This window comes from Choloepus didactylus, chromosome 22 (assembly GCF_015220235.1).
Source record: "Choloepus didactylus isolate mChoDid1 chromosome 22, mChoDid1.pri, whole genome shotgun sequence".
NCBI classification, from domain to species: Eukaryota; Metazoa; Chordata; class Mammalia; order Pilosa; family Megalonychidae; genus Choloepus; species Choloepus didactylus.
Genome location: NC_051328.1, coordinates 8,882,662 through 8,904,352, shown reverse-complemented (window position 1 = coordinate 8,904,352; position 21,691 = coordinate 8,882,662). Strand labels below are relative to the sequence as shown.

At 37.7% G+C, this 21,691-nt stretch overlaps 1 protein-coding gene across 4 annotated transcripts in view; it reads right to left on the bottom strand.

Annotated features, from left to right (window-relative positions):
• RBL2 (RB transcriptional corepressor like 2) overlaps positions 1-21,691 on the bottom strand; it is a 114,953-nt gene that overhangs the window by 6,563 nt on the left and 86,699 nt on the right. For all 4 annotated transcript variants that reach the window (XM_037816512.1, XM_037816513.1, XM_037816511.1 and 1 more), the window contains 4 exons: positions 8,496-8,567; positions 7,657-7,762; positions 6,884-7,089; positions 6,130-6,294 (listed from right to left, as the gene is read on the bottom strand). In XM_037816512.1, the coding sequence (XP_037672440.1) occupies positions 6,130-6,294; positions 6,884-7,089; positions 7,657-7,762; positions 8,496-8,567 (549 nt within the window). The remainder of the gene's footprint in view (positions 1-6,129; positions 6,295-6,883; positions 7,090-7,656; positions 7,763-8,495; positions 8,568-21,691) is intronic.

The window sequence follows — 21,691 nt, the reverse complement described above, 5'->3', positions numbered from 1 at the left end:
ACTAGAGTTAACAGTAATATCTTAATATTCTTTCATCAACAATAACAAATGTACCACACCAATGCTAGGGATCGATTGGGGTATAAAGGGTATGGGAATGTTTTGGGTTTTCTTTTTTTTTCTTTTTTTTTTGAGTAATGAAAATGTTGTAAAATTGATTGGGGTGATGCAGACACACTATGTGATGATCCTGTGAGTCACTGGTTGTATACTTTTGATGGATTGTATGGTGTGACTGTATCTCAGTAAAATTGCATTAAAAAGGAAAAAAAATTCTGTACAAATTAAGCATCAGCTCCCCATTCTCTACCCTCATTCTATCCATAGTAACCTATATTCTAGATTATAACTCTATGTGTTTGCTTATTATAATTAGTTCATATTAGTGAGATCATACAATATTTGTACTTTTGTGTCTGGCTTATTTTACTCAACATAACCTTCTCAAGGTTCATCCATGTTGTTGCATACATCAGGACTTCACTCTTTCTTACAGTTGAATAATATTCTATCCTATGTATATACCACATTTGATTAATCCATTTATCAAATGATGGACACTTCGGTTGCTTCCATCTTTTGGCAATTGTGAATAATGCCACTATGAACGTTGGTGTGCTAATGTCTGTTCTTGTCACTGCTTTCAGTCTTCTGAGTATGTAACTAGCAGCGAGATTGCCGATCAAATTGCAATTCTATACTTAGCTTCCGAGGAACTGCCGAACTGTCTCCCACAGCAGCTGCACCATTTTACATTTCCACCAGCAGTGAACAAGTGTTCCTATTCCTCCACAACCTCTCCAACACTTGTAGTTCTGTTTTTTTAAAATAGTGGCCATTCTAGTAGGTATGAAATGGTATCTCATTGTGGTTCTGATATGCATTTCCCTAACAGCTAGTGATGTTGAGCATCTTTTCATGTGCTTTTTAGCTGTATTTCCTCTTTGAAGAAATGTCTATTCAAGTCTTTTGCCCATTTTTAAATTGCGTGGTTTGACTTTTTATTGTTGAGTTGTAGGATTTCTTTTTATATTCTGGATATTAAACCGTTATTTGGATATGTGGTTTCCAAATATTTTCTCCCATAAAATAGTATCCTTTTTCACTTTCTTGACAAAGTCCTTTTGAAGCACACAAGTAATTAATTTTGAGGTGATCCCGTTTATCTATATTTTCTTTCATTCCTTGTGCTTTGTGTGTAAAGTCTAAGAAACCATTGCCTACCACAAGATCTTGAAGATGATACCCTACCTTTTCTCCCAGGAATTTTATGGTACTGGCTCTTGTATTTAGGTCTTTGATCCATTTTTAATTTTTGTAAAGGTTTGAGATAAAGGCCCTCTTTCATTCTTTTGTATATGGATATCCAGTTCTCCAGCACCATTTGTTTTGTTCCAGTTGAGTGGACTTGGCAGCCTTGTCAAAAATCGATTGAACAGAGACGTGACGATCTACTTCTGAACTCTCAGTTCAACTCCATAGGTCAATATATCTGTCTTTATGCCAGTACCATGCTGTTTGTCCACTGTAGCTTTATATGTTTTAAAGTCAGGAAGTGTGAATCCTCCAACTTTGTTCTTCTTTTTCAAGATTTTTTGGTTATTTGGGGCCCCTTACTCTTCCAAATAAATTTGATAACTGGTTTTTCTATTTCTGCAAAGTAGGCTGTTGGAATTTTGATTAGGATTGCACTGAACCTGTGAATCAGTGTGGGTAGAACTGACATCTTAATGATAGTCTTCCAGTCCATGAACACGGAATGTCCTTCCATATTTTTAGGTCTTAATTTATTTTAGCAATGTCCTAGTTTTCTGTGTACTGGTTCTTTACATTCTTGGTTAAATGTATTCCTAGATATTTGGTTCTTTTAGTAAATGTAAATGGAATTTTTTTATTGATTTCCTTAGATTGTTTATTACTAGTGTATAGAAACACTACTGATTTTTGCGTGTTCATCTTGTATCCTGCCACTTCGCTGAACTTGTTTATTAGCTCTAGTAGCTTTGCTGTAGATTTTTTGGGTCTTTCTATGTCTAAGATCGTGTCATCTGCAAATAGTGAAAGTTTTCCTTGTTCCTTTCTAATCTGGATGCCTTTTATTTTTTTTCTTGCCTAACTGCTCTGGCTAGAATTTCCAGTACAGTGTTGAACAACAGTGGTGACAGTGGGTATCCCTGTCTTGTTCCAGATCATCCCCACTTCTGCCTGTTGGGGGCAGGGGTGAAACAGAGACTGATGGCTGCTTTTTGTCCTGGATGGTTGAAACTATAGCTGCCTTCCGAGCCAGGACCTAGGGATCTGAATTTGCTAAACAAAAGCTGTATTCAGTGTGTGCCTCCCACCCCTACCTGTTCTCGGGGAAGGACTTTTATTTGTGGGTAGGCGGCCTGCCACAAGAGTGGGGGGTGGGCACCAGCCTCTGCATCATTGAGATTTCTACTCACAATTCTTTGCTACAGTTTGTCAGTCTCTTCTTCCACTCTTCCCTGGATGGTGTACAGTTCTGATCTCTGGAGCCCCCAAACAGTTGTTTCAGAGTTTTCCTAGCTCTGAACTGAGTCCTGCTCTGCCATCTTGGAATTCTCTCTGCTGCATCCCACAAATTTTGATGTTCTGTATTTTCGTTTTCATTCAGTTCAAAATACTTTCTAATTTCTCCTTTCTAAAAAAAAGTTGTGCAAAAATGTATGTAACTTAACCATTTTTAAATGCACAATTCAGTGGCATTAATTACATTCACAATGTTGTGCACATGTCACCACTCTCCGTTACCAAAAGTTCATCACCCCCAACAGAAACTCCAAATCTATTAAGCAGTAACTCCCCAACCCCTCTCCTCCCAGCTCCTGGTAATTTCTACACTACTTTCTATCTCTATCAATTTGCTTATTCTAGATATTTCATGTAAATGAAATCATGTAATATCTGACCTTTTGTGTCTGGCTTATTTCACTTAGCATGTTTTCAGAGTTCATCCATTTTGTAGCATGTGTGAGAACATCATTCTTTTTCTTGCTGAATAACTATTCCATTTTATGTATATACCAGATTTGTTTGTTGATACACCTGCTGATGGACCTTTGGGTTGCTCCATTTTTGGCTTTTGTGAAAAATGCTGCTATGAACACTGGTGTACATGTATCTGTTTGAATCCCTATTTTCAGTTATTTGGGATATTTTACCTAGGATTGGAATTGCTGAGTCTCGTGGTAATTCATGTTTAACTTTTTGGGAAACTAACAGACTACTTTCCACTGCAGCTACACCATTTTATGTTACTACCAACAATATGCAAACAAGGGTTCAAATATCTCTTTATCCTCACCAAAGACTATTAGTTTCTGTTTTTTAATAATAAGCATCCTAGAGGTTGTGAAGTGGTATCTTGTGCTTCGCTTTGCATTTCCCTAATGGCTAATGATTTGGGCATCTTTTCATGTGCTTATTGGCCATTTTGAATATATTCTTTAAATCATGTCTGTCAAGTCCTTTGCCCATTTTTTAATTGGCTCATTTTGTCTTTTTGTTGTTGAGTTGTAGCAGTTCTTTATATATTCTGGGTATTAAACTCTTTTGAGATACATGATTTGCCAGGATTTTCTCCTATTCTGTAGGTTGTTTTTCTCATTTTCTTGATAATATGCTTTGCACGGAAGTTCTTCATTTTGATAAAGTCTCATTTGTCTATTTTTTCTTTTATTGCTTGTGCTTTTGGTGTCCTAAGAATGCTTTGCCAAATCCAGTGTCATGAAGATTTTCACCTATGTTTTCTTCTAAGAATTTTATAGTTTTAGGTATTATAGGTGTTTGATCCGTATGAGTTAATTTTTTCTATATGGTGTGAGGCAGGCCTCCATCTTCATTTTTTTGGATGTGGACATATAGTTTTCCTAGCACCATTTGTTGAAGAGACTATTCTTCCCCACTGAAGGTACTTTGTACCCTTTTTAAAATCAATTGACCATGAATGTGTCTAATTTCTCTCTTGATTTCTTTGGAGATTTCCCATATATCTTTATATTACTTGAATCCTTCAAAATTTATTGAGACTTGTTTTATGGTCCAAAGTTAATAATATTCACATCTTTGGCATTCTTACTGATTTTCTCTATTTGTTCTATCAATTCAGTTTTGAAATCTGACCATACATTGCAGATTTGTCCATTTTGAAGACATAATGTCCTTTATCATGAGTTAATGACCCTGTGCATCAGTGATAATATTCTTTGCTCTGAAATCTTCTTTCTCTGACATGAGTATAGCCACTCTAGCTTTGTTTTGATTAGTGTTAGTATGGTATATCGTTTTCCATCCTTTGACTTTTTTTTTTTAAGTTTTATCGAGATGTCATTCATATACCAAAAAATTCACTGATATGAAGTATATAAATCCAGCTTTTCGTATGTTCAAAGAGTTGTTCAACCATCACCACAATCAATTTTAGGATTCATTCATCATCCCAAAAAGAAACTCTATATACAGCAGAAGAAACTCCCCATTCCACCCAACCCTAGGCAACCATAATCTACATTGTGTCTTTACAGATTTGCCTGTTCAGGATATTTTATGTCAGTGGAATCATACAATATTTGCTCTTTTGTGACTGGCTTCTTTTCACTGAGCATAATGTTCTCAAGGCTCATCCATGTAACAAGTATCAGTACTTCATTCCTTTTAATCCTGAATATTCCCCAATTATATGGACACACCATATTTTATTTATCCATTCATCAGTTAATGGACATCTGGATTGTTATCTTTTTCTTTAAACCTATATGCATCTTATTATTTAAAGTAGGTTATCTGTAAGCAGCATATTGTTGGGTTTTGCTTCTGATCCAAATTGAAATTTTCTGCCTTTGCTTTGTGTGTTTACACGTACATTTAATAATTTAATATGATTACTGACGTGATTGGGTTAAAATATACCATTTTACTTTTTAGGCATATGTTACTTGTTACAATTGTAGGATAAGTTTTTCCATTATTATTATATTTTGTAACAGCTTTTTGCTGCTATCTTTACTAGTTTTCCCCAATTTTTTATTTTGAAATATTTCAAGCCTATAGAAAAATTGAAAGAATAGTAATTAAACACTCCATCAATCCTTAATGTTTTGCCATATTTGCTTTCTTTACTTTTTTTTTTTTTTAACTTAATCATTTCAAAGTAAGTTGCTGATACTGGGACATTTTTACCTCTGAATGGTTTCAGCATATCCTTCTATGTAATCCAGTATCATTGTCAACACCAAAGAAATTTAATATCATACTAGATAATATTACATCAAAGTCCACATTCATATTTTCCCAACTGTAACAATTATTTACTTTATACCTCTGTTTTTCTATACAGATTCCAATCAAAGATCATGCATCATTGCATTCAGTTTTCATGTTCCTTTAGTCACTTTCAATCTAAAATAGTACCATCCTCAACCTCCACCATTTTTTCATACTACATTTTCATGATACAGCCCAGGTCATTTGTCATGTAGATATATGTTTATTTTTAAACAATCTTAATGAACACCATTCTTTTACTTTACCTATCTTTTTTTCATTCTGGATGCCCTTCCACACCTCACCAACCTGCTAACTTGTTATCCATTAAGGCCTTAGTGAAGATGTAAGCATCCCTCCCCATCTCAGAACGAGGCAGATATTACAATACAGATCTGTGCCAATATGAGTCTTTATCCTGCTGCACTGTACAAAATGTCCATTTCTCCTCTTAAAGAGTTGGACACAGTCAGTGCCTATCCTAGAAACAGACACTCAATAATCAGATGAGGGACAAAAATTTTCTTTTCTTAACAGAGATCTGGAAAATCAAAATTACAAATGGAATGAAAAACACAAATTTCCAGATTTACAGCAGAAATGTTCAAAATGCACAAGTAGGGAAGGAGAGAATAAACACAAGTCCAAATCTCTTACCATATTTCCAACTCCAATGTTCTATTCTAAATGAAGTAAAACTGCTTTTTGCTCTGTTGGGCCTTACATATCACTTTTCCCTGGCATGATCCATCACTTTAGTGAGTGCTTAGGGTTTAATATAAACCCTATTTCTAGAGTCCTCAGTCTTTTGGGGCATTAAGACCAAGATTTATGTTAAGCTCTCACCTTTGAAGGACTGTTGCTGAAGTAGTAGAAAATCTTTTCTCGAGGAGAAAGCATTGTTTCATTTTTATGTGGGGAAATGTAGATGGGATGATTCTGAGACAGTTGTACTCGGCGAGGAGAGCCTGTTCTTACAAATGGGTAGGGAGAGAGTGGAGGAGCATCCATCTATTAAAAAAATCAGTAGTTAGTTCTCAGAAAGGTAAACCAACCAGGTATTTTTATTGAAAATAGTTATTTTTTATTGAAAGAGGAAACAATACCAGCCATTATGAATATAGTAAACTGTGATGTATTAGCAGCAATTAAACCTGAAGAAAACCAATATCAATACCAAACAGTGCTTACTTTGTGCCAGTCACTGTCTTCAGCATTTTATATGCTATGTCATTTAATCTTTAAGACAAGCTAGGATTCACCTTTAAACTAGGGACTCCTTCTATTCCCATTTTATACATGACGAAACGAGACACACAGAAAGTTAATTAATTTGTAAGATTAACACAACTGGTAAATATTTGACAATGTGAACAAGTGCAGTCTATTTCCTGTATTGCTGGACTTTGTAGGGAATCCATATACCACCTTACTCCTGTTTAATGCTTCATAAAAATCTCTGTTCAAGATTTCCTCAGTTTTATTTATTATTTATTTAAAAATAGATGTAAAACTAGATTCTGTATGGAACAACTCAAATCATAAATGATTCATTCTCTCTCACAAGTGAAAAAGTATAAAATAATCCCCCCAAACTTACTATGTTTGCCTGTGAGTACTTCATGGCAAATGTTTTAATTTGTTTTATGTAGATGTTGTTGTAGAACTGAATGAGGTCTCCCCTTTCTTCCTCTTCCATGTCACTGCTGGCACCTGTGACGCGGGTAGGTGTAGGAGGGGCGCTGCTAGGCTGTGGAACTGGCAAGGTGCTGCTTGATCTCATGACAGGGCTGGAGTCTCTACTGGCTGCAGCCGGTAGAATAAAGGACATTAACCACAAAGACCGCTAATGCAGATTGTTTAAAAAAAAAAATTCAGTAGGAAAAGGTGAATAGCTCCTGCACTAACTGTTTATATTGGGCACTCTCTATTCTTCATACCAGGAGCAAAGCACACACATAGAATGTTCAGTAATAATTCTAGCTCAATGCCTTACACATAGCAGGGTCTTACTGAATAGTTTTCATTAACCAAGTCACACTAAGTTCTTAGAACCTGAGCCCTGCACTAAGAGGTGCACATCAGGGATGGTATTTCTATTCCAGTTGACATGCCAGATCTTTCTGGAACTCAGATCAGATTTCCTGCCTGAAACATTCTCTAATTCCCCTGGAGGAAAATGTTACGAGTTATATTCCTTAAAACTGTGGGATGAAGGACAACTTTTCCACTAAATTTAGAATTTGGCTTATTATTCCAACAAGTGGTTTGCTGATGAAACATTTTCATTGTTTCCATTGCAGTAATTCCATTTAGTAATCCTTAGTCTAAAGCCCCAACTGTTTTGTAAAAGTTCATAAAGATCCCACTTACTTCTATCTTTGTTTAGTTCTGTTGGAGAATTCTGATGGCTTCTGCTGTCGCTACTGCCAGAAGTTCTTCTTCTTCTTTTCCCTTTTATCAAAACACTTCTATACACCTTTAGATAGACAGTAAGAAGGGGACAGAAACTAATATTTATAGAGCACACACAAGATTACAGGACCTTGGTAGATGGTCAAACAACCTCATGTAGTAGTAGTTGTCCTATCCAGGGGAGGTTAAGAAATGTACCTGAGATCATATGCTCTTTTTTTTTTTTTTTTTAATTCAATTTTATTGAGATATATTCACATACCATACAATCATCCGTGGTGTTCAAAGTACCAGATCGTATGCTCTTAAATAACAGATTCAGGATTTAAGTCAGGGCCTATCTGACTTCAAATTTCAAATTCTGCAGAGCAGTAATAGTACCCACCCATAAAATCAAGTAATTCTAAGTAAATTACAAAAAATAGTGTCAATGGTACAGGTTTTAAAATTTCATTTAATGTTATCTTGGTTAAATGTTCACTACTGTGTTTCTTAAACCAGACTGAAAGGTGACATAGAAAACAATGTAGTAATTTGCATCTACTTGTGATTATCTCAATTAAGAAGCAATCAAATATTTCACGTGATTGCCTTTGGAGTCAAAGATGACTTAAAATAACCAATACGTAAAGTTCTCTGTTAGAGACTTAAAGATAGTTAAAGTGAAGATTTCTCTTAAAGTAGAGTTCTTTGTTATTTATCCTAGAGAAAAAGCCACACAATCAACTGTGGTTAATTTTTTGTATTCATTACGGACTTTAAGCTTTATTTTCAGACTTGACAGAAAATTTACTTACCTGGCTCCGGGCCTGTGGCTGAGTCCTATAACAACGCATAATATTCTGGAAAGACTTGTCCTCTTTTGTGACCTGGCATAGAATAAAAGTGTTCTGATAGATCTGGCATAATACCATAAACTGCTCCATGAACCTGCTTCCCAGTGAAACTGGTGAAAATTATTAAAAAAATAACCACATAAAAGTCTCTGAAAATGGTCCAAAAGGCCTACAGAAAATATAGAAATATCTATTCAAGAATATCTACTAAAATTTTGTAAGAACAGTGGCAGTCTATCGTATTTGAACCAAGACAGCTCCATACCTCAGTGAGACAGACCCTCCAGTCCGGACGGGGACAGCTAAGAACACAGGGCTACCTCCCACTGCAGTTCCCCGTTGGAGGGCTATCTTTCCAGGAGGGGCTGGTTACTGGTGTTTCCCATCATGCCCCCAGCTACTTGTTGCTTAGGCTGAGTTCCCAGTAAGTTTGGCTGGAAGGTGAGGGCTCCCTTCTTCCACTGAGTTCCCACTTGTGAGACAGAGGTGCTACCTTAGGTATAGTGCCACTGAGAATAACTGATGCCCTGACTGCTCTTGTCCCAGCTCATAAGGTAGTGGTTCCATATTTGAAGAGGAAACCTGAGAAGACCTGAGGCTGCTGCAGCTCTTTCATCTAGCATCCAGCTCCTAAAGCAGGAGTGTCGCTCAGAAGTACATTACTGTCCGCACTACCGGCTCTATAGTGTTAGCTCAGGGATTTAATCTATTCCCAAAGGAATGATTTCATTTGCAACAGATCTTGAAGAAGTTTAGCCTAAGGGCACACTCAAAAACAATGGAGGTTGTGATGAAAGGTAACTGAAAGAAGACTGGCAGGTTCATTGGGATTATAGGTACAATTGTAGGTGGCTAACTTAGCAGAAAGAAACAGGGAAAGGGATAACTAGGAGGAACCCTCCTAAGTACAGAACAAATCTCAAAACTGACCTCAAGAACTATCCTAAAGGAGCTGGAATTTGATTGGTCTAGTCTATAGAGGGCATTGTTGAAAACAATAGAGCTATCAGTCTGCAATTGGTAGAGTTTAACATCTGGGTGTGGTCAGGGAAAGAGACAATCAAAGAAAACCCTGCCAAGATACTGTAATCCCATAGTGAATGGGCATTCCTAAAGCTAAGCCCCTTGAGGTCAAATATTAGAGGATTAACAGTGTGAGAAGGGAAGGAGAAATACCCATCACTAAACAATCCAGCCAGTCATTAAAATAGTAAAGCAAATTACAAGTCCAGAGAGGGGGAAATAAGTACCCAGGGTAGTTACATTATACAATATATTACCTAAAACATACAGTTGCCAACATAAAATTAAAAACAATCAAGGAAACAATAAAGTATGACCCACACACTGGAAAAAAAGCAGGTAACAAAAACTGCCTGTGAGAGTGACCAGATGAATGGATTTAACAGATTTCAAAGTAGCCACCATAAATATATTCAAAGAACTAAAGGACACCATGATTAAAGAAGTAAACAACATATCATGACAATGTCATATGAAATAGAGAATACCAATAAAGAAAAGCTATATAAAAAAGAATTAAATGGAGACTCGAGTTGAAAATAGAAAAACAGAAATAAAAAATACGCTAGAGGGCTCAACAGATTTGAACTGACAGAAGAAAGAATTAGTGAACTTGAATAGAGTGATAAAGGTTACACAATAAGAAGAAACAAAAGAAAAAAGAATCAAGAAAAATGAACAGATCCTCAGAGAAATGTGGCACACCATTAAGTACACCAACATATGTTTAATGGAAATACCAGAAGAAGAGGAAAGAGAAAAAGCAGAAAAAAAAATAGGAACAATGGCTGAAAACTTCTCAAATTTACTGAAAAATATTGGTCTACATATCTAGGAAGCTCAAAAAAACTTCTAGGAGGATAAAAGCAAAGAGATCCAGAAGAGACATATTTTACTGAAAATGCTGAGAGCCAAACCCAGAGAGAAAATCTTGAAAGCAGAAAGAGGAAAACAACTTTCCACTTAAAGGGAACTCCAATATGAGTAGCAGCTGACTTCTCTTCGGAAACAATGGATGCCAGAAGGCAGTAAAATAAATTCAAAGTGCTACCAAACTGTAAACCAAGACCCCTATGTACAGCAAAACTATTTTTCCATAACGAAGGCAAAATAAAGACATTCACAGCTAAACAAAAACTGAGAAAATTTATTGTTAGCAGACCCACCTTACCAGAAATGCTTATGAGAAAGTTTTTCAGGATAAAAGCAAGTGACGCCAGTGGGTAATTTGTATCCACATGAAAATCAAAGGGCACCAATAAAAGTAAATTTGTAATTATAAAAAACAATATAAATGCATATTTATTCCATTAACTGATTTAAAAAGCAATTGTAGGGAGGGCGGGGCAAGATGGCAGACTGGTGAGCTGTATGTTTTGGTTACTCCTCCAGGAAAGTAGGTAAAAAGCCGGGAACTGCGTGGACTGGACACCACAGAGCAATCTGTCTTTGGGCATACTTCATACAACACTCATGAAAACGTGGAACTGCTGAGATCAGCAAAATCTGTAAGTTTTTGCGGCCAGGGGACCCGCGCCCCTCCCTGCCAGGCTCAGTCCCGGGGGAGGAGGGGCTGTCAGCTCCAGGAAGGAGAAGGGAGAATTGCAGTGGCTGCTCTTATCGGAAACTAATTCTACTGATTCAAACTCCAACCATAGATAGACTGAGACCAGACACCAGAGACTCTGAGAGCAGCCAGCCCAGCAGAGAGGAGACAGGCATAGAAAAAAAACAACACGAAAAACTCCAAAATAAAAGCAGAGGATTTTTGGAGTTCTGGTGAACACAGAAAGGGGAAGGGCGGAGATCAGGCCTTGAGGCGCATATGCAAATCCCGAAGCAAGGCTGATCTCTCTGCCCTGTGCACCTTTCCTTAATGGCCCTGGTTGCTTTGTCTATTAGCATTTCAATAACCCATTAGATCTCTGAGGAGGGCCGTTTTTTTTTTTTTTTTTTTTTTTAAATCCTTTTTGCTTTTTCTAAAACAATTACTCTAAGAAGCTCAATACAGAAAGCTTCAAAGAATTGAAATTTGGGCACGTCAAGTCAAGAGCAGAACTAAGAGAGCTCTGAGACAAAAGGCAATAATCCAGTGGCTGAGAAAATTCACTAAACAACACAACTTCCCAAGAAAAGGGGGGTGTCCGCTCACAGCCACCATCCTGGTGGACAGGAAACACTCCTGCCCATCGCCAGCCCCATAGCCCAGAGCTGCCCCAGACAACCCAGTGTGACGGAAGTGCTTCAAATAACAGGCACACACCACAAAACTGGGCGTGGACATTAGCCTTCCCTGCAACCTCAGCTGAATGTCCCAGAGCTGGGAAGGGGGAGCAGTGTGAATTAACAGAGCCCCATTCAGCCATCATTTGAGCAGACTGGGAGCCTCCCAACACAGCCCAGCAGCCCAGAACTGCCCTGGGGGGACGGCACTCACCTGTGACATAGCACAGTCATCCCTCAACAGAGGACCCGGGGTGCACAGCCTGGAAGAGGGGCCCACTTGCAAGTCTCAGGAGCCATACGCCAATACCAAAGACTTGTGGGTCAGTGGCAGAGACAAACTGTGGCAGGACTGAACTGAAGGATTAGACTATTGCAGTAGCTTTAAAACTCTAGGATCATCAGGGAGATTTGATTGTTAGGGCCACCCCCCCTCCCCGACTGCCCAGAAACACGCCCCACATACAGGGCAGGCAACACCAACTACACACGCAAGCTTGGTACACCAATTGGGCCCCACAAGACTCACTCCCCCACTCACCAAAAAGGCTAAGCAGGGGAGATCTGGCTTGTGGAGAAAAGGTGGCTCGTGGACGCCACCTGCTGGTTAGTTAGAGAAAGTGTACTCCACGAAGCTGTAGATCTGATAAATTAGAGATAAGGACTTCAACTGGTCTACAAAACCTAAAAGAACCCTATCAAGTTCAGCAAATGCCACGAGGCCAAAAACAACAGAAAATTATAAAGCATATGAAAAAACCAGACGATATGGATAACCCAAGCCCAAGCACCCAAATCAAAAGACCAGAAGAGACACACCTAGAGCAGCTACTCAAAGAACTAAAGATGAACAATGAGACCATAGTACGGGATATGAAGGAAATCAAGAAGACCCTAGAAGAGCATAAAGAAGACATTGCAAGACTAAATAAAAAATGGATGATCTTATGGAAATTAAAGAAACTGTTGACCAAATTAAAAATATTCTGGACACTCATAGTACAAGACTAGAGGAAGTTGAACAACGAATCAGTGACCTGGAAGATGACAGAATGGAAAATGAAAGCATAAAAGAAAGAATGGGGAAAAAAATTGAAAAAACTCGAAATGGACCTCAGGGATATGATAGATAATATGAAACGTCCGAATATAAGACTCATTGGTGTCCCAGAAGGGGAAGAAAAGGGTAAAGGTCTAGGAAGAGTATTCAAAGAAATTGTTGGGGAAAACTTCCCAAATCTTCTAAACAACATAAATACACAAATCATAAATGCTCAGCGAACTCCAAATAGAATAAATCCAAAAAAACCCACTCCGAGACATATACTGATCACACTGTCAAACATAGAAGAGAAGGAGCAAGTTCTGAAAGCAGCAAGAGAAAAGCAATTCACCACATACAAAGGAAACAGCATAAGACTAAGTAGTGACTACTCAGCAGCCACCATGGAGGCGAGAAGGCAGTGGCACGATATATTTAAAATTCTGAGTGAGAGGAATTTCCAGCCAAGAATACTTTATCCAGCAAAGCTCTCCTTCAAATTTGAGGGAGAGCTTAAATTTTTCACAGACAAAGAAATGCTGAGAGAATTTGCTAACAAGAGACCTGCCCTACTGGAGATACTAAAGGGAGCCCTACAGACAGAGAAACAAAGACAGGACAGAGAGACTTGGAGAAAGGTTCAGTACTAAAGAGATTCGGTATGGGTACAATAAAGGACATTAATAGAGAGAGGGAAAAATATGGCAAACATAATCCAAAGGATAAGATGGCCGATTCAAGAAATGCCTTCACGGTTTTACGTTGAATGTAAATGGATTAAACTCCCCAATTAAAAGATATAGATTCGCAGAATGGATCAAAAAAAATGAACCATCAATATGTTGCATACAAGAGACTCATCTTAGACACAGGGACACAAAGAAACTGAAAGTGAAAGGATGGAAAAAAATATTTCATGCAAGCTACAGCCAAAAGAAAGCAGGTGTAGCAATATTAATCTCAGATAAAATAGACTTCAAATGCAGGGATGTTTTGAGAGACAAAGAAGGCCACTACATACTAATAAAAAGGGCAATTCAGCAAGAAGAAATAACAATCGTAAATGTCTATGCACCCAATCAAGGTGCCACAAAATACATGAGAGAAACATTGGCAAAACTAAAGGAAGCAATTGATGTTTCCACAATAATTGTGGGAGACTTCAACACATCACTCTCTCCTATAGATAGATCAACCAGACAGAAGACCAATAAGGAAATTGAAAACCTAAACAATCTGATAAATGAATTAGATTTAACAGACATCTACAGGACATTACATCCCAAATCACCAGGATACACATACTTTTCTAGTGCTCACGGAACTTTCTCCAGAATAGATCATATGCTGGGACATAAAACAAGCCTCAATAAATTTAAAAAGATTGAAATTATTCAAAGCACATTATCTGACCACAATGGAATACAATTAGAAGTCAATAACCATCAGAGACTTAGAAAATTCACAAATACCTGGAGGTTAAACAACACACTCCTAAACAATCAGTGGGTTAAAGAAGAAATAGCAAGAGAAATTGCTCAATATATAGAGACGAATGAAAATGAGAACACAACATACCAAAACCTATGGGATGCAGCAAAAGCAGTACTAAGGGGGAAATTTATAGCACTAAACGCATATATTAAAAAGGAAGAAAGAGCCAAAATCAAAGAACTAATGGATCAACTGAAGAAGCTAGAAAATGCACAGCAAACCAATCCTAAACCAAGTACAAGAAAAGAAATAACAAGGATTAAAGCAGAAATAAATGACATAGAGAACAAAAAAACAATAGAAAGGATAAATATCACCAAAAGTTGGTTCTTTGAGAAGATCAACAAGATTGACAAGCCCCTAGCTAGACTGACAAAATCAAAAAGAGAGAAGACCCATATAAACAAAATAATGAATGAAAAAGGTGACATAACTACAGATCCTGAAGAAATTAAAAAAATTATAAGAGGATATTATGAACAACTGGATGGCAACAAACTGGATAATGTAGAAGAAATGGACAATTTCCTGGAAACATATGAACAACCTAGACTGACCAGAGAAGAAACAGAAGACCTCAACCAACCCATCACAAGCAAAGAGATCCAATCAGTCATCAAAAATCTTCCCACAAATAAATGCCCAGGGCCAGATGGCTTCACAGGGGAATTCTACCAAACTTTCCAGAAAGAACTGACACCAATCTTACTCAAACTCTTTCAAAACATTGAAAAAAATGGAACACTACCTAACTCATTTTATGAAGCTAACATCAATCTAATACCAAAACCAGGCAAAGATGCTACAAAAAAGGAAAACTACCGGCTAATCTCCCTAATGAATATAGATGCAAAAATCCTCAACAAAATACTTGCAAATCGAATCCAAAGACACATTAAAAAAATCATACACCATGACCAAGTGGGGTTCATTCCAGGCATGCAAGGATGGTTCAACATAAGAAAAACAATCAATGTATTACAACACATTAAAAACTCGAAAGGGAAAAATCAATTGATCATCTCAATAGATGCTGAAAAAGCATTTGACAAAATCCAACATCCCTTTTTGATAAAAACACTTCAAAAGGTAGGAATTGAAGGAAACTTCCTCAACATGATAAAGAGCATATATGAAAAACCCACAGCCAGCATAGTACTCAATGGTGAGAGACTGAAAGCCTTCCCTCTAAGATCAGGAACAAGACAAGGATGCCTGCTGTCACCACTGTTATTCAACATTGTGCTGGAAGTGCTAGCCAGGGCAATCCGGCAAGACAAAGAAATAAAATGCATCCAAATTGGAAAAGAAGAAGTAAAACTGTCATTGTTTGCAGATGATATGATCTTATATCTAGAAAACCCTGAGAAATCAACGATACACCTACTAGAGCTAATAAACAAATTTAGCAAAGTAGCGGGATACAAGATTAATGCACATAAGTCAGTAATGTTTCTATATGCTAGAAATGAACAAACTGAAGAGACACTCAAGAAAAAGATACCATTTTCAATAGCAACTAAAAAAATCAAGTACCTAGGAATAAACTTAACCAAAGATGTAAAAGACCTATGCAAAGAAAACTACATAACTCTACTAAAAGAAATAGAAGGGGACCTTAAAAGATGGAAAAATATTCCATGTTCATGGATAGGAAGGCTAAATGTCATTAAGATGTCAATTCTACCCAAACTCATCTACAGATTCAATGCAATCCCAATCAAAATTCCAACAACCTACTTTGCAGACTTGGAAAAGCTAGTTATCAAATTTATTTGGAAAGGGAAGATGCCTCGAATTGCTAAAGACACTCTAAAAAAGAAAAACGAAGTGGGAGGACTTACACTCCCTGACTTTGAAGCTTATTATAAAGCCACAGTTGCCAAAACAGCATGGTACTGGCACAAAGATAGACATATAGATCAATGGAATCGAATTGAGAATTCAGAGATAGACCCTCAGATCTATGGCCGACTGATCTTTGATAAGGCCCCCAAAGTCACTGAACTGAGCCATAATGGTCTTTTCAACAAATGGGGCTGGGAGAGTTGGATATCCATATCCAAAAGAATGAAAGAGGACCCCTACCTCACCCCCTACACAAAAATTAACTCAAAATGGACCAAAGATCTCAATATAAAAGAAAGTACCATAAAACTCCTAGAAGATAATGTAGGAAAACATCTTCAAGACCTTGTATTAGGAGGCCACTTCCTAGACTTTACACCCAAAGCACAAGCAACAAAAGAGAAAATAGATAAATGGGAACTCCTCAAGCTTAGAAGTTTCTGCACCTCAAAGGAATTTCTCAAAAAGGTAAAGAGGCAGCCAACTCAATGGGAAAAAATTTTTGGAAACCATGTATCTGACAAAAGACTGATATCTTGCATATACAAAGAAATCCTACAACTCAATGACAATAGTACAGACAGCCCAATTATAAAATGGGCAAAAGATATGAAAAGACAGTTCTCTGAAGAGGAAATACAAATGGCCAAGAAACACAAGAAAAAATGTTCAGCTTCACTAGCTATTAGAGAGATGCAAATTAAGACCACAATGAGATACCATCTAACACCGGTTAGAATGGCTGCCATGAAACAAACAGGAAACTACAAATGCTGGAGGGGATGTGGAGAAATTGGAACTCTTATTCATTGTTGGTGGGACTGTATAATGGTTCAGCCACTCTGGAAGTCAGTCTGGCAGTTCCTTAGAAAACTAGATATAGAGCTACCATTCGATCCAGCGATTGCACTTCTCGGTATATACCCGGAAGGTCGGAAAGCAGTGACACGAACAGATATCTGCACGCCAATGTTCATAGCAGCATTATACACAATTGCCAAGAGATGGAAACAACCCAAATGTCCTTCAACAGATGAGTGGATAAATAAAATGTGGTATATACACACGATGGAATACTACGCGGCAGTAAGAAGGAACGATCTGGTGAAACATATGACAACATGGATGAACCTTGAAGACATAATGCTGAGTGAAATAAGCCAGGCACAAAAAGAGAAATATTATATGCTACCACTAATGTGAACTTTGAAAAATGTAAAACAAATGGTTTATAATGTAGAATGTAGGGGAACTAGCAGTAGAGAGCAATTAAGGAAGGGGGAACAATAATCCAAGAAGAACAGATAAGCTATTTAACGTTCTGGGGATGCCCAGAAATGTCTATGGTCTGTTAATTTCTGATGGATGTAGTAGGAACAAGTTCACTGAAATGTTGCTATATTATGTAACTTTCTTGGGGTAAAGTAGGAACATGTTGGAAGTTAAGCAGTTATCTTAGGTTAGTTGTCTTTTTCTTACTCCCTTGTTATGGTCTCTTTGAAATGCTCTTTTATTGTATGTTTGTTTTCTTTTTAACTTTTTTTTTCATACAGTTGATTTAAAAAAGAAGGGAAAGTTAAAAAAAAAAAAAAGAAAAGAAAAAAGACAAACAAGGAAAAAAAAAAAAAAAGATGTAGTGCCCCCTTGAGGAGCCTGTGGAGAATGCAGGGGTATTCGCCTACCCCACCTCCATGGTTGCTAACATGACCACAGACGTAGGGGACTGGTGGTTTGATGGGTTGAGCCCTCTACCATAAGTGTTACCCTTGGGAAGACGGTTGCTGCAAAGGAGAGGCTAGGCCTCCCTGTATTTGTGCCTAAGAGTCTCCTCCGGAATGCCTCTTTGTTGCTCAGATGTGGCCCTCTCTCTCTGGCTAAGCCAACTTGAAAGGTGAAATCACTGCCCTCCCCCCTACGTGGGATCAGACACCCAGGGAAGTGAATCTCCCTGGCAACGTGGAATATGACTCCCGGGGAGGAATGTAGACCCGGCATCGTGGGATGGAGAACATCTTCTTGACCAAAAGGGGGATGTGAAAGGAAATGAAATAAGCTTCAGTGGCAGAGAGATTCCAAAACGAGCCGAGAGGTCACTCTGGTGGGCACTCCTACGCACACTTTAGACAACCTTTTTTAGGTTCTAAAGAATTGGGGTAGCTGGTGGTGGATACCTGAAACTATTAAACTACAACCCAGAACCCATGAATCTCGAAGACAGTTGTATAAAAATGTAGCTTATGAGGGGTGACAGTGGGATTGGGAATGCCATAAGGACCAAACTCCACTTTGTCTAGTTTATGGATGGATGTGTAGAAAAGTAGGGGAAGCAAACAAACAGACAAAGGTACCTAGTGTTCTTTTTTACTTCAATTGCTCTTTTTCACTCTAATTATTATTCTTGTTATTTTTGTGTGTGTGCTAATGAAGGTGTCAGGGATTGATTTAGGTGATGAATGTACAACTATGTAATGGTACTGTAAACAATCGAAAGTACAATTTGTTTTGTATGACTGCGTGGTATGTGAATATATCTCAATAAAATGATGATTAAAAAAAAAAAAAAAAGCAATTGTATAAGCAGTATGTACATAATGTATCAGTGGGCCCAGAACATATAGAAATGTAATATACTTGCCAATAACAACATAAAGGAGGTGGGAGAGCAAAGCTGGATGGGGCTAAGGAAATGAATGCAGAGGGTAACACAAATCCAGAGAAACAAATAAATACCAGAAATCATAAATAAGAAGGTTAATATTACAAAACTTTTAAATACTTAAGTCTCCTTCCTTCTCTCAGCTTCTTTAAAAGTTATAAAATCACATAAAGTTATAATTATAGCAATGAATTGTTAGCTTTGCAACATTTATAAGTATAATAAGTATAACAATAACTCCATAAAAAGAAAATGGAATACAGATGTAAGAGTAGCATTTCTGTATCTCAGTGGAATTGAATTACTTTAAATCTGAAGCTGATTCTAATAAATTAAGATGTATAGGGTAACTAAGGAAATAAGTAAAAAAATATAGTTAAAAATCATTAAAATGCTACATTAGAAAATATTCACAGTACAAAAGAAAGCAGTAGAGGCAGAATAGAATAAAAAAGGCATGAGACATAGGAAACAAAAAGCAAAACAGAAGTAAATTGAACTACACTGTTAATAACATTAAATATGAACAGATTAAAACAACCAAATGAAAAAGCAGAGATTGCCAGATTGTAACAAAAATCAAGATCCTACTAATATTCTGCCTACAGGAAACACACTTTAGATACAAAGATACAAACAGGTTGAAAATAAAAGGACAGAAAAACATAAATTATGCAAACTGTACTGTTAGAAAGCTGGAGTCCTTGAACTAATAACAGATAAACAGACTGTGCTGATTTGAATGTATTATGTCCCCCAGAAAAAGCCATATTCTTTGATGCAATCTTGTGGGGCAGACATATTAGTGGGGATTAAGTTGGAATGTTTGGATTAGGTTGTTTGCATGGCATGCGCCCCACCCAACTGTAAGTGATAACTGATGAGATATTCCCATGGAGGCGTGGCCCCACCCATTCAGGGTGGGCCTTGATCAGTGGAGCCATATAAATGGGCTGACAAACAAGGAACTCAGTACAGCTGAGAGCAATGTTTTGAAGAGGAGCTATAGCCAAGAAGGACACCTTGGGGAATGCACGGGAGCTGGGGGTAGCTGCAGACAGTTTGAAGGCAGCCGTTGAGGGCCGACTTTTGCTCCGGAGAAGCCAAGAAAGGAGAAACGCCCCAAGAGCACTAGGAGTGAGATTTTTGAGGAACTGCAGCCTAGAGAGGAACATCCCAGGAGAAAGCCATTTTGAAGCCAGAACTCTGGAGCAGACGCCAGCCACGTGCCTTCCCAGCTAACAAGTTTTCTGGACACCATTGACCATCCTCCAGTGAAGGTGCCTGATTGCTGATGTGTTACCTTGGATACTTTATGGCCTTAAGACTGTAACTGTGTAACCAAATGAACCCCTTTTTGTAGAAGCCAACCATTTCTGGTGTTTTGTATTCCGGCAGCATTAGTAAACTAGAACACAGACTATAAAGCAATAAAAAAATATTAGAAATAAACAGGGACAGTTTATATTGATAAAAGGGTAAATCCAACAGTAAGATATATCACATATAGGCACCTAATAACATACCACTTAATACACGAAGCAAAAATTGACAAAAATGAAGGGAGAAATAGAAAATTCAACAGTAGTTAGAGACTTCAATATATTATATTTCAATAATGGATAGAACAATTAGGGAGATGCTCTAAAAGGAAAACAAGAATTGAACAGCACTATAAACCAACTAGACCTAACAGATATCTACTGAACACTCCACTGAACAACAGGAGAATATACATTCTTCTTATGGTCACATGGACATTCTTTAGGATAAAAGACCACATGCTAGGCTGTAAAACAAACCTAGATAAATTTATAAGAATTGAAATAATACTAACTGTAAATTCTCCGATAACAATGGACTAAAACTAGAACTCAGTTAACAAAGAAATTTGGGAAAATCACAAAAGTGTGGAAATGAAACAATACATTCCTAAATAACCAACAGATTGTTGCTGCAAAGGAGAGGCTAGGCCTCCCTATAATTGTGCCTAAGAGCCTCCTCCCGAATGCCTCTTTGTTGCTCAGATGTGGCCCTCTCTCTCTACCTAAGCCAACTTGAAAGGTGAAATCACTGCCCTCCCCCCGACGTGGGATCAGACACCCAGGGGAGTGAATCTCCCTGGCAATGTGGAATATGACTCCCAGGGAGGAATGTAGACCCGGCATCGTGGGATGGAGAACATCTTCTTGACCAAAAGGGGGATGTGAAAGGAAATGAAATAAGCTTCAGTGGCAGAGAGATTCCAAAAGGAGCCGAGAGATCACTCTGGTGGACATTCTTATGCACAATTTAGACAACCCTTTTTAGGTTCTAATGAATTGGGGTAGCTGGTGGTGGATACCTGAAACTATCAAACTACAACCCAGAACCCATGAATCTTGAAGACAATTGTATAAAAATGTGGCTTATGAGGGGGGACAGTGGGATTGGGGGGGCCATGGGGATCACAGTCCCGTTTGTCTAGTTTGTGGATGGATGAGAGGAAAGGCGGGGGAAGGAAACAAACAGACAGACAAGGGCGCCCAGTGTTCTTCTTTACTTTAGTTGCTCTTTTTCACTTTAATTATTATTCTGGTTATTTTTGTGCGTGTGGTAATGAGGGTGTCGGGGATTGATTTAGGTAATGAATGTACAACTATGTAATGGTACTGTGAACAATCGAATGTACGATTTGTTTTGTATGACTGCGTGGTATGTGAATATATCTCAATAAAATGAATTAAAAAAAAATAACCAATAGATGAAGGAAAAAATCAAAAGGAAAATAAATTAGACAGTATCTTAAGATGAATGAAAACGAAGATACTACATGTAAAAACTTATGGGGTGCAGCTAAAGCAATGCTTAGAGGGAAATTTATAGCTATTA